The following is a 13387-nucleotide window of genomic DNA, read 5'->3' as shown; positions in this document are numbered from 1 at the left end:
AAGCATTAAATATTTATGGCAATTTAGGTAGCCGGCTTGCTGTTGCTAGCTCATTTGTCCTGGGATATAAACATTAGGTTGTTATTTTACCTGAAATGAACAAGGTCTCTACTCCGACAACTAATCCACAGATAAAAGGGTAATCCGAATTCCTTCCTCAGGCTTTCTTTTTTACTTCTTTGGACTTTATATGGCGGTTGGCAACCCATTTACGGTGCATTCTACATTGTTGAATAATAGTGAAGACATCATAACTATAAAATAACACATATGGAATCAGTTAAGAATAAATTATTATTTACAAGGACAGCCTTCTTCCCTGTCGGGGAATTGAACCACGGTCTCCCAAGTGCCCACGCACGACACAGGGATTCTTTAGCTAAATAGCCCAGCACTGTAGCCTACTTCCAACCTACTTCCAACCGTCACGTTGTACATATTTTCCGTTCCATCCTAACGGAAACCCAGAGGGTTTTTTGTTTTTCTTGGAATAGAAGCACCATAATATTAATCAAATTAAGAAAAAATTCTTAAAATCAGTCCCATACTAAGTTCTTACAAAAAAGGTTTTAAAATCTCTAGTACAGCCACTATTGAAGGCTATCAAATGCTTCTCAAAGATGCCCTCTGGTGGTCAAACTAGCACTAACTAGCATTAATGGTACCAGTAGTTTGCAATTAAATAACATGCCATAGAATTTTTGGGCACCACGCAAGCTGTGCTGCAGTACGCTGCAACTTTTAAAGGAAGAACCACTGTACGAGTCCTGTTTACTCTAGCTGTTTTAACGTAACTTACTTATTGGCAAAAAGGCATACTTCAATATACAGTATATCAATCAATTAGTAATTTAATTGTGCATGTCATCACACAGCATACAAGTTATCCATGTCTCTAAATACAGTCAAGCATTTTTTTGTTCTAAATCACAACATGTCGGCTAAAGCGATTGAATTAACGAATGCATTTGGCTGTTTATAATATTGGCTATACTAGAGACTAAAACCTTTTCTTGTTCGAACAGACTATATGGGATTGATTGTAATTTGTTTGTAAATTATTATTGTATTTGTTGTGCTGTTTATACTGTTAGCAATTTAGCTTAATGAAATTAATTAATTTTATGTTGTTTATATTCCAAGAAAAATGAAAATGCATTTTACAGTAACATATGTAGGCCTCAGGGTTGTGTCACTCTACAATGTGATCAGTCGGGAGTAGGCCTAGGCTACTAAACGACTGCGAGAGTGAAGAGCAAAATAATCCTAACATTTCCACTCCCTAATTGTAGCCTAACCAATACCCAAACAGAGATTCAGTGAAAATAAAAATCTCATTGATTTATCAAGACCAGTCCCCATGCTTGTCTCAAAGCAGTGCTGAAATAGTTGACCATACGCGGGCGGGTAGGCTGTTGCTTCAAATCATTTTATAACAATTGGATGACTTTGGGTGTTTCAGTAAGCAACAAGTTGTTGCCTTCAATTCCATTAGCCTACTTTATTCCAATATTTCTGACATTCAGTGATATTTATTTCCATAGTAGTTCGTTTTGGATCCTTCCAGATGTGGTTAGAAAACAGTGAATGTGGTGGGCTATGCAAAGAGATGGGTGATGTGACATGCCTCGAAACACTCATGAATACATTTAAAGTCCCTAAACTCGGCAAGAGTCTATTGTCCTGCTGATAGACCATCAAGATTGGAAGCTTCTTTTTAATTCACATTTATTGAAAAGGCTGCTAAACCATTTACACCTGGAGTTGGTGCGTACTTACAGTACAGAGCACTTTTACTCCATTCTCCGCAAGACACTCTACCAATGCCACCAGGTTATTCTATATATTCTTAATAAATAAAACACCTAAATTAAATAGCTCAGGTCTTCAAAATATGTGAAACCTTTTTTATGTATATCTGTGCTTAGTAGCAGAGGTTTCACCATCAACTTGTTAATTTAGCAGACATCACTTGTGTATATACAGTCAACACATATTTTAAGAATGTACTGGAATATAACATCCCATATAATATCCCTTACAATAAAAACCTTACAGTGTAACAAAAGTTTTATTAAGTAATAAGCTTTAATAAGTTACATTTTTTTCGGACAGCTTTTTTGTGTGTGTGTGGGCGTGGGACAGAGAAGAGCAAATTTTTACACTGCTGTTCCAAATTCAATCACTCTCTTCTTCTTCATCATCATCATTCAGTTGATTCAAATTCAATTATAATACATTTTGTCACTCCTATTCAACAACTCCAAATCGCTTTTGCATTTGCTCCAAAGGGATAACTTGAAATGACATTATATACAGTAGGTTTATAAAATAATCTATAATAATAAAAATATTATTTCTTAGTCTAGTGGATATAATTATTTTAGGTAAAGTGCCTTGCAAAAGTATTCATCCCCCTTGGTGTTTTTCCTATTTTGTTGCATTACAACCTGTAATTTAAATTGATTTTAATTTGGATTCCATGTAATGGACATACACAAAATAGTCCAAATTAGTGAAGTGAAATGAAAAGAGAACTTGTTTCAAAAAGTTCTTAAAAGAAATGGAAAAGTGGTGCAGGCATATGTATTCACCCCCTTTGCTATGAAGCCCCTAAATAAGATCTGGTGCAACCAATTACCTCCAGAAGTCACATAATTAGTTAGATTGCACACAGCTGGACCTTATTTAAGTGTCACATGATCTTTCACATGATCTCAGTATATGTACACCTGTTCTGAAAGGCCCCAGAGTCTGCAACACCACTAAGCAAGGGGCACCACCAAGCAAACGGCACCATGAAGACCAAGGACCTCTCCAAACAGGTCAGCGACAAAGTTGTGGAGAAGTACAGATCAGGGTTGGGTTGTAAAAAAATATCTGAAACTTTGAGCATCCCACAGAGCACAATTAAATCCATAATTAAAAAATGTAAAGAATATGACACAACAACAAACCTGCCAAGAGAGGGCCACCCACCAAAATTCAAGGACCTAGTCAAGGAGGGCATTAATCAGAGAGGAAACAAAGAGACCAAAGATAACCCTGAAGGAGCTGCAAAGCTCCACAGCGGAGATTGGAGTATTTGTCCATGGGACCACTTGATCCGTACACTCCACAGAGCTGGGCTTTACGGAAGAGTCGCCAAAAAATAAGTCATTTTTTTAAAGAAGAAAATAAGCAAACATGTTTGGTGTTCGGCAAAAGGAATGTGGGAAACTCCCCAAACATATGGAAGAAGGTACTCTGGTCAGATGAGACTAAAATGTAGCTTTTTGGCCATCAAGGAAAACACTATGACAGCTCTCATCCCCCCGAGAACATCATCCCCATATGGTGGTGGCAGCATCATGCTGTGGGGAGGTTTTTCATCGGCAGGGAATAGGAAACTGGTCAGAATTGAAGAAACGATGGATGGTGCTAAATACAAGGAAATTCTTGAGGGAAACCTGTTTCAGTCTTCCAGAGATTTGAGACTGGGACGGAGGTTCACCTTCCAGCTGGACAATGACACTAAGCATACTGCTAAAGCAACACTCAAGTGGTTAAGGGGAAACATTTAAATGTCTTGGAATGGCCTAGTCAAAGCCCAGACTTCAATCCAATTGAGAATCTGTGGCATATCGTTAGCTGGAGCAGTTTTGCCTTGAAGAATGGACAAAAATCCCAGTGGCTTGATGTGCCAAGCTTAGAGATATACCCCAGGAGACTTGCATCTGTAATTGCTGTATAAATTGGCTCTACGAAGTATTGACTTTGGGGAGGTGAATAGTTATGCACGCTCAAGTTTTCTGTTTTGTTGTCTTATTTCTTGTTTGCTTCACAATAAAAAACATTTTGCATCTTCAAAGTGGTAGGCATGTTGTGTAAATCAAATGATATAAACCCCACAAAAATCTATTTTAATTTCAGGTTGTAAGGCAACAAAGGAAAAATGCCAAGGGAGGTGAATACTTTCGCAAGCCACTGTATATCATGTCAAATAGGCCTCGTGTAAAATCATTGTCAAAAGCGCAAGAGATACTGTTGCATGACAAACAGGTGCTGTTAGATTACAACATAATCTATCTGCCAGTTAGGAACAAGGTAAACAATACTAAATAAAGGATACGTAATACCAGAGAGTATGTTATAATGAAAAAAAAGTGTAAAGCCTTTATACATTATAGCAAAGTTTAAAAACAGACAGATTTGTGAAATTGCTTTATCCAACCTTTTGCAGTTGCGTGAGGCATGGTCCGTAGGATATGAAACAAATACTCCAATAGGCAACAGAATTACAATATAATATATTACAATATATTATTATACAGACTATCATACATTTAAATATATGTAGGGGTTGATGCATTTTTCGTTAGGGCAAATTTGGTCTGTGATATTTGAGTTAGAAATGTAAAACTTTAGAGTGCTTAATAAGCATCGAATACATTGCAAGTTTGCCCTTTTTGGGCCATTAGGCTACACGTTACAATAGGATTCCTCTCTGACGTACCGCAGCATCAGTAGTCTAAACTGTTGCACAAATTGGGGGATTATTCACACATTGTCAAGCTATTAGACTATACTTTTGTAAATTAATTGAGGTGTGAATGTTTGTCAGTCTCGTTCCTATTGCAATAGAGTCCTGCATCAGGCCAAAAAAAATCAGCAGGTGGGTTGCCCCGGAGTTGAAAGAGAACTTGGGTAAATACAATGGCTCAATTACACTTGACATGTGGACTGCCGATGTTCTAAAATAGAATACTTGTACCTTATAGCCCATTACATAAATGAAGACTGAACGTTTTCCACCATGGAGTGGGACAGTGCATCACAAAATTAACATAAGGCCAGCTATTGTGAAAGAATACTTGTGGATCTTCTTGATTTCCTCTATCGCTTCAAGAGGCCTACTGTCCACCTGGTAATTGTGTGGTTAACGTGTCACCTTCAGATGGATGTGTGGTTTCGGAGAGAAGCCAGCTGTGAGCGACCAGACACGGTGGATGACATCCTTTTCCTGCACAACAATTTGAAGAGATCCAGTGTCATCACTGAACCGCACCACCCTCTGGAGAACCCTGCGGTTGCAGGGGGTGCAGTTGCTGTACCTGGCAGTGATACAGCCCAACAACATGCTCTCCATTGTGCATCTGTAAAAGTTTGTGAGGGTTTTAGGTGCCAAGCCAAATTTCTTCAGCCTCCTGAGGTTGAAGAGGCGCTGTCTGTGTTGGTGGACCATCGTCAATGATGTGTACACTGAGGAACTTGAAGACGTCGGTATCCACGATGTGGCTGGTTTTCCCTTTGTAGTCCGTGATTGTCTGTAGAACCTGCCACATACGTCTCGTGTCTGAGCCATTGAATTGTGACTCCACTTTGTCTCTATACCAATGTTTTGCCTGTTTGATTGCCTTAAGGCCTTGCCTTAAGGTATGGAATAACTATACTGTTTGTATTTGGCCATATTCTCAGTCACCTTGCCATGGTTAAATGCAGTTGGTCACACTTTCAGTTTGGCGCGAATGCTGACATCTATCCACGGTTTCTGGTTAGGGTAGGTTTTAATGGTCACAGTGGGTACAACATCTCCTATACACTTCTTGATAAACTCAGTCACCGTATCTGTGTATTCATCAATGTTAATCTCAGAGGCTACTTGGAACATATCCTAGTTCACGTGATCAAAATTATCTTCAAGCGTAGATTCCGATTGGTCAGACCAGCGTTGAATAGTCCTTAGCACGGGTACTTCCTGTTTCTGTTTCTGCCTATAGGAAGGGAGGAGCAAAATGGAGCCATGATCAGATTTGCCTAAGGGAGGGCGGGGGAGGGCCTTGTAAGGCCTTCCAGATGTTGGAGTAGCAGTGGTAAAGGGTTTTAGCAGCTCGAGTACTACAGTCAGTGTGTGGATATAACTTCGGTAGTGTTTTACTCAAATTTGCTTTGCTGTAATCCCCAGCTACAATAAATGCGTCCTCAGGATATGTGTTTTCCAGTTTGCATAAAGTCCAGTGAAGTTCTTTGAGCCATTGTGGTATCGACTTGAGGGGGAATATACACGGCTGTAACCTAAGAAAATTATCTTGGGAGGTAATACAGTCGGCATTTGATTGTGAGGTATTCTAGGTCGGGGGAACAAAAATACTTGAGTTTCTGTATGTTATCACAATCCGGTTAATGAGTGGTTAATCATGAAACATACACCCCAACCTTTCTTCTTACCAGAGAGTTCTTTATTCCTGTCTGCGCAATATACTAAGAACCCAGCTGGCTGTATGGACAAAGACAGTATATCCCGAGAGACCCATGTTTCTGTGAAACAGAGTATATGTTACAATCCCTGATGTCTCTCTGGATGGAGATTCTCTCCCTGAGCTGGTCTACTTTATTATCCAGAGACTGAACATTAGCGAGTAATATACTCTGAAGTGGTGGGGGGGTGTGTGCGCCTCCTGTGTCGGACTAGAAGTCCACTCCGAATACCTCTTCTCCGCCGGAGGTGTTTTGGATCAGCCTTTGGAATCAATTCAATTGAATTGGGGGGTACGGACAAAGGATCCAATTCGGGAAAGTCGTATTCCAGGTTGTAATATTGGTATCCCAAAAACATTTCTGTCTGTATGTAATATCAGAAACATTTCTTGGGCTTGCAGACAAATGAATTAATGCCTACTGACTGTCGTCATAAAAACAATTAGACAAAAAAAGGTATATTATTTTGTTGGGTAACGGATCGGCTCTTGTAATTCATATAATCATTTATTCAGAAGGTTAAACCCATGGGTCTTTGGCCTACAGTAAATTCAATTCGATTACCAGGTTAATTTTTCATTAGGTTATAATAATCCAAGCCTTCTGGGAATGTTTTTCAGTCCAAAAGTTATGGGTGGAGTTAGAAATGTGGCTGTCAGAAGTATCACAATGGAAATGAACTTTTTATCCATCTGTCTGCATATTTCAAGACATGGCATATAAGGGTGCAGAGATACCATACCCTATGCGTTGGACGATACTTTTCCCGTCAATTATCTTGAGAAAAAATATACTTAAAAACTGAAAATCAACCAATGTCCGCCTTGAAATGCTTTATTATCCAAATGTTGAAAGTGCATGTGGGCGACAGAGAGAAATAAAATGGTGCAGTTTGAGGCCATGTGGCAGAGAGTGATGCGGGCGCTGGAGATGGAGATGTGAGCAGGTGGATCTGGGCAGGTGTGATGTAGGTTGTATGTTTTGTATTGTCTAAAAAGATTAAATCAAATCTTACAAAAATGTAAATAGGGAAAAATGAAAGGCTTGCAAAACGCATTTGATTATTCATTATGAATACGATTAATTTGATTTATTTTGTTAACATTCTTCATTGTAACCACAATGTCACAAATAATTGAACACACACAACATTTCTTTATTAAAGACTATCAGGAACAATATTGGTACTAATTTATTTTGATCCAAAGCCACAGATGAGTGAGTCACTCAGCTTTATGCTGACAAAAAACCTACTAAATAGGCCAAGACTAAACAAATATATTAGATTGCCTAAATAAACTAGTACATCTCTTAAATAAAAGTAGCTCAGGTCTTGAAAATATGGGCAACACCACCCCCCTTATTCTCGCTGCACTCTCTTTCATTCAGTTACTTCTTCACATCCGCAAAGAAGGACTTTCAGAAACTCACTTTATATAGAGAGGCTATCACTCTTTCACACTGTGGTGAATAAAGTTTGTTATTTAGAATTATTTATTTCTGTTTTTAGAGGGAGAGAAACCAAAAGCCCACCGTGCATATTTTTCGAAAATAATCAGTCCACATGTCAAGTGTAATTGTATTTACCCAAGTTCTCTCTCAACTCCACGACCACCCGGCAGCAACTTTTTGGGGGGCCTGATGCAGGAATCTAGTGCGAGAGAAGAGAGACTCTCGGACTGAAACATTCACACCTCCATTAATTTACGAAAAGATAGTAAATTGTGCCACAGTTTAGACTACCGATAGATCAGCATTCTAAATCCCCCTTGTGATAGTGTGGTGCAATGAGAGAATTACACAATTTACCACAATCTGACACCATCTACCACAGATGGTCATGGCATAAGCTCAAAACGTTTAATTGAGGAACCACTATATCTGAGAGATTTTAGAAAGATCAGGACACATGTATTTATTTAATGTTATTTTTTAAATGCATTTAACACCTTATTTTTGCCCTAAAAAAGTCTCAATTTTTACTTATAATTTTTTAACTGGTACTGGGGGCATTCAGATGAGTCTTGTGAGTGTGTCCTAGAGCAAAACAACCATTGTGTAAGTGTTTGTGAGAGTCTCACCTTTGCACAGAGGGGTCATATTAGTGTGTATCCCAAACGGTTTGAAAACTACAGACAGGAGTTGGCAAATCGGATGTACTGACTTCAGACGAGTCTCCTGACACTTGTGGAAGTCGTTAGAGGAAAATATATGTGCACTCGATCAGGAATGGGAAGAATATCCTTCCAATTTCATTCAGCTAAGTTTAATTATGTTTTTCTTACTATGAAGTCATATGATGTAAAAAAAAAATAATGGCACAAAGCATATCTTGTCTGCTAAATGAACTAGTCTCCAGCCTAGGCTGCCATTGACAATGCACATAGCCAGATAACAAAATAGGCCGACTCAGAATATGCTATTCTGTTCTTCTTAAATACATTTTCCTCTTATCATAATGTTTCTTTAGACCTGCCTAAAATAAATAATGGATTTATTGTGATGGTGTAGGCTATATTAAATGGATTTATTAGACTTTTAAAAAATGCAGATGTTCTAAATGCACGCATCATGCGTGGAGGCCAAAATTTCATGACCGACACAGCCCTAGTAAAATAAGTAAATGAAAGGGGATATATTAGATAATTTAGAGTACATGTTGTTGTTTCTTTCCTCGATTGAGCACCTGTGCCTTTTTTTTATTTAAGCTGGGTTGAAGCGGGTCTGGGCACACCCACATTAAATGTATAATATATGTTAGAGATTGTTGTCACACTGACTAATTTGCCATGGTAACAGGTGGAGAGGGGTGTCCACATCCCCCTGATCATCGCAGGTGGAGGTGGGGGACGTGGGTACAGCAGCCAATCAGGCAGCCAGAATGAGTTAATGGACGACCCCAATGTACCAGGGCGTAACGGGAAGTCTGGAGCGGCAGGTAAAACTTCCAACAACACTGTGTGTTTTGTGTTGTGAAGGACTGCTTGACAGTGTGTGTGTGTGTGTGTGTGTGTGTGTGTGTGTGTGTGTGTGTGTGTGTGCCTGCCTGTGTGCGCCTGTGTTTGTGGGTGTCTGTTTGCTTGTTCTGTGTGTTTGCGGGGACATCTGCCTCAGTGTGTGCCCCCAATCCATTCTGTCCCCCTGTGTCCCGCTCCCTTGGTGCAGTTTGAGTTCAATACAACTACAGCTTTTTAACGGCTTGCTCCCCAACTGAGTTCTATTAACAACTCAATAGAATTATTTACCACTTTCATCTCCCAACCCAGTGTTTTCAGTGTCTTGTGCTCCATTATGTGTCTCAAATACCTTTTCTGTGTGGCTTGTTTGTACTTACAGCTAGAGTATGCTTTAGCGGGGATAGGCAATTTTTGTTAACAGTATTGTATAAAGTTGGTTTATTTGTTAAGTTTTTTATACATTTTATATGTGAGAAATTGACCGTAGAACGTTGCATTGGAAACTATACACTCCTGTTTTGGGTGTACTCCAGGTTTGTGGTCTGTTTATGGCAAAAGAAAAGGTGAGTTTCATAGGACCCTACTTCTGTTCATAGTAATTTTTATATTTCTTACTAGTAAATTAAGACAGGACAAGATGACAGGTTTGCATGCCTATTAACTTCACAATTTGTCTCTCTCCTTTTCTACCTGGGGTGCAAACACAACGCCTCTACATTAATTTTTTACACATCTCTGTATCCATTATTCACTCACTGTGAGTCATATTAGGCTGTTCAGTAGGCCTTTGGCTTACTGTGAGTGTAGCCCGGTGAGGGCAAATAATACATTTGCTCTGTCTGGTCTGTTTACTGTTTGTTGCTGGCGTAGGATTTTTTTTTTTTTTAGGTTTTGGATGTACTTGTTTGTCTCATTTGACTGGTGGGAAAGAAGAGGAGAAAATAGGGCAAGACGCGAGCTGGGAGAGTTTGTGTAGGATTAATTGTGGGTGTCTTCGTGCTAACTAGAGCCGGAGCATGGTTTTGAGAGGAGAGGTGGAGGCCCCTACAACAAACTACTGCCAAGTCTCTATCAGATACAGAGGTGGTTACTGTCTTTCTGGCTCAGCACTGGAAGCATTCCTGATTCTATTTCAGACATTGATCTGAGTGTGAATGGGTGGATGCTAGGGAGTTTCAATCAAATGAATCATAATATTACCATCTGCCATCCCATAAGAACAGCCTTTATCTACATGTTGGTGCCCCATATGAGGATGATCCTCCACATTATGGTGCCCATGTGAGGATTTGCTTGCAACATTTAAGGACTATGACTGTCCAGAAATCAATCAATCAATCGATCAAGTGTTCATTGATTGATTGGCTATCCAGAAGGTGTCAATAAATGTGTGCACATGATTTAATCCAGTGTATAACTGTCTTAGTGTTTGTCCTTTGTATCTTTGTGTGTGTAGGTGGAGGCGGAGGTTGGAATGACAGTAACCCTGGGTCTCTGGGTGGGAGACCCCTAATACTTGGAGGCCAGGGGGGGCAACCCTGCCAGAAGTTGGGCTGGAAGACCCGAGGGGGCTTCGGGGGAGGGGGAGGCCCCTGTACATCCGGTGGTGGAGGAGGGGGGTATAGAGGTAGGTAAAAAATATATACAGTAAATATGCAGTATATAGTAATATGAATATACAGCCCGGTTCGATCCCGGCGCACAATTGGCCCAGCGTCATCCGGGTTAGGGGAGGGTAAATAAGAATTTGTTCTTAACTGACTTGCCTAGTTAAATAAAGGTTAAATAAAATAAATACAAATAATATAAAGCAGTGTATTCGGGAAAGTATTCAGACCCCTTGACTTTTTCCACATTTTGTTACATTGCAGCCTTATTCTAAAATGTATAAAATATTAAATCAACAAACGATACTCCAGTTTCTCCCATTATTCTCTGCAGATCCTATCAAGCTCTATTTGGTTGGATGGGGAGCGTCACGGCACAGCTATTTTCAGTTCTCTTCAGAAATGTTCGGGCTCTGGCTGGGCCACTCAAGGACATTCAGAGACTTGTCCCAAAGCCACTCCTGCGTTGTCTTGGCTGTGTGCTTAGAGTCGTTGTCCTGTTGGAAGGTGAACCTTAGCCCCAGTCTGAGGTCCTGAGTGCTCTGGAACAGGTTTTCATCAAAGATCTCTCTGTACTTTACTCCATTCACCTTTCCCTCGATCCTGACTAGTCGCCCAGTCCCTGCCAGTCAAAAACAGCATGATTCTGCCACCACCATGCTTCACTGTAGGGATGGTGCCAGGTTTCTTTCAGACGTGACGCTTGGCATTCAGGCCAAAGAGTTCAATCTTGGCCTTATCAGATCAGAGAATCTTGTTTCTCATGGACTGAGAGTCCTTTAGGTGTCTTTTGGCAAACTCCAAGCGGGCTGTCATGTGCGTTTTACTGAGGAGTGACATCTGTCTGGCCACTTTACAATTAAGGTCTGATTGGTGGAGTGCTGCAGAGATGGTTGTCCTTCTGGAAGTTCTCCCATCTCCACAGAGGAACTCTGGAGCTCTGCCAGAATGACTATCAAGTTCTTGGTCACCTCCCTGAGGTCTTGGGGACCTTCAATGTTGCAGAAATATTTTGGTACCCTTCCCCAGATCTGTGCCTTGACACAATCCTGTCTCGGAGCTCTACGTACAGTTCCTTCGACCTCATGGCTTGGTTTCTACTCTGACATGCATTCATGGGACCTTTATATAGACAGGTGTGTGCCTTTCAATTGAATTTACCACAGGTGGACTCCAATCAAGTTGTAGGAACATCTTAAGGATGATCAATGGAAACTGGATGCACCTGAGCTCAATTTCGAGTCTCATAGAAAAGGGTTTGAATACTTATGTAAATAATGTATTTATGTTTTTTTATTTGTAATAACTTTTCAAAAATGTCTAAGAACCTGCTTTCGCTTTGTCATTATGGGGTATTGTGTGTAGACAGATGAGGGGAAAAAATGATTTAATCAATTTTAGAATAAGGCTGTAACGTAACAAAATTTGGAAAAGTGAAGGGGTCTGAATACTTTCCGAATTGTAGATGTCATGTAGATTTTCAATCACCCTATCTGTCACTTTGTCATTGTTGGTCCATAAAACTTTATTATCATTATTTATCATTAGATAATATCATCAGGTAGCACTTTAGATTAAATTAAACCTACTGTACATACCAGGGGTGTCAATCTAGTTCCATGGAGGGCCTAGTGTCTGCGGGTTTTTGATTTTTCCTTTCAATGAAGACCTAGACAACCAGGTGAAGGGAGTTCTTTACTAATTAGTGACCTTAATTCATCATTCAAGTTTAAAGGAGGAGCGAAAACCTGCAGATAATCGGCCCTTTGTGGAATGAGTTTGACACCTGCTATATACCATGGAGGTACTCTGTAGTAAGTTCGCTGACTGATTGCGTCATTTTATTACCACGACCATCCCCTTCACTGTCTCTAGGTGGCAGCACCTCTGAAGCAAATGACCCAAAGCAGGACGGGGATGACGGTTCCTCTTTCACCAACCCAGAGGGAGAGATCTTCCTGGATGCTCTGAAAGGTAACGGATGACGAAATGAGACAATTACAGTACACAGTCTATGAACTACAGTGCGGCGACTGGCAAGGTAGAGGTTAGTGAGGCGGACCAGTAGGCAGGCGTTAGACAGGGTGATGAAGGTGGGAATTGAACTGGCAATCGGAGGTCTGCTGGTGTCTGCTCCCAGGTACCTTTCACTACTGTTGTGCCCTTGAGCAAAGCGCTGCTCTGCAGTTGACACTGTGCTGCTCCCAGCCTATTCTATTCTATTATTTTCTATTCTAGCATATGGAGGCTATTGCATCTGTAACATTGTATATTGTGGGTTGAGGAATAAAGCAATGGGGCAGCATATACGGTAAGACATCTGCACGGAGCATATCCGTTGACCATTTCCTGTGTCTGTGCCTGTATAGGGATGGAAAGTGATGGAGAAGTGATCATCTGCCCCGTGCAGAACTGTAGCCACTGTGAGACGGGCGAGTGTCATGACAACGAGGAGGGGACAATATGTTACTGTGACGAGGACCTCGAACTTGCCCCCGACGGTGTCTCTTGTGTCAATGCATCAACAGGTCAGAGACACACACACACACACACTACCTTTGTAATATAACAATCAGAGATGTATGT

The 13387-nt window shown here is 40.5% G+C and overlaps 1 protein-coding gene across 1 annotated transcript in view; it reads left to right on the top strand.

Annotated features, from left to right (window-relative positions):
- The window catches only part of alk (ALK receptor tyrosine kinase), a 698893-nt gene that overhangs the window by 646754 nt on the left and 38752 nt on the right, over positions 1-13387 (top strand). The window contains exons 15-18 of the mRNA XM_090220448.1: positions 9037-9175; positions 10651-10821; positions 12677-12775; positions 13171-13329. Of these exons, the coding sequence (XP_090076574.1) occupies positions 9037-9175; positions 10651-10821; positions 12677-12775; positions 13171-13329 (568 nt within the window). The remainder of the gene's footprint in view (positions 1-9036; positions 9176-10650; positions 10822-12676; positions 12776-13170; positions 13330-13387) is intronic.

The sequence above is a fragment of the Oncorhynchus mykiss genome, chromosome 25 (genome assembly GCF_057628025.1).
Source record: "Oncorhynchus mykiss isolate SJ-2025 chromosome 25, ASM5762802v1, whole genome shotgun sequence".
Lineage (NCBI taxonomy): Eukaryota > Metazoa > Chordata > Actinopteri > Salmoniformes > Salmonidae > Oncorhynchus > Oncorhynchus mykiss.
The sequence above is the reverse complement of the archived record's forward strand: the minus strand, read 5'-3'. Positions and strand labels throughout refer to the sequence as shown.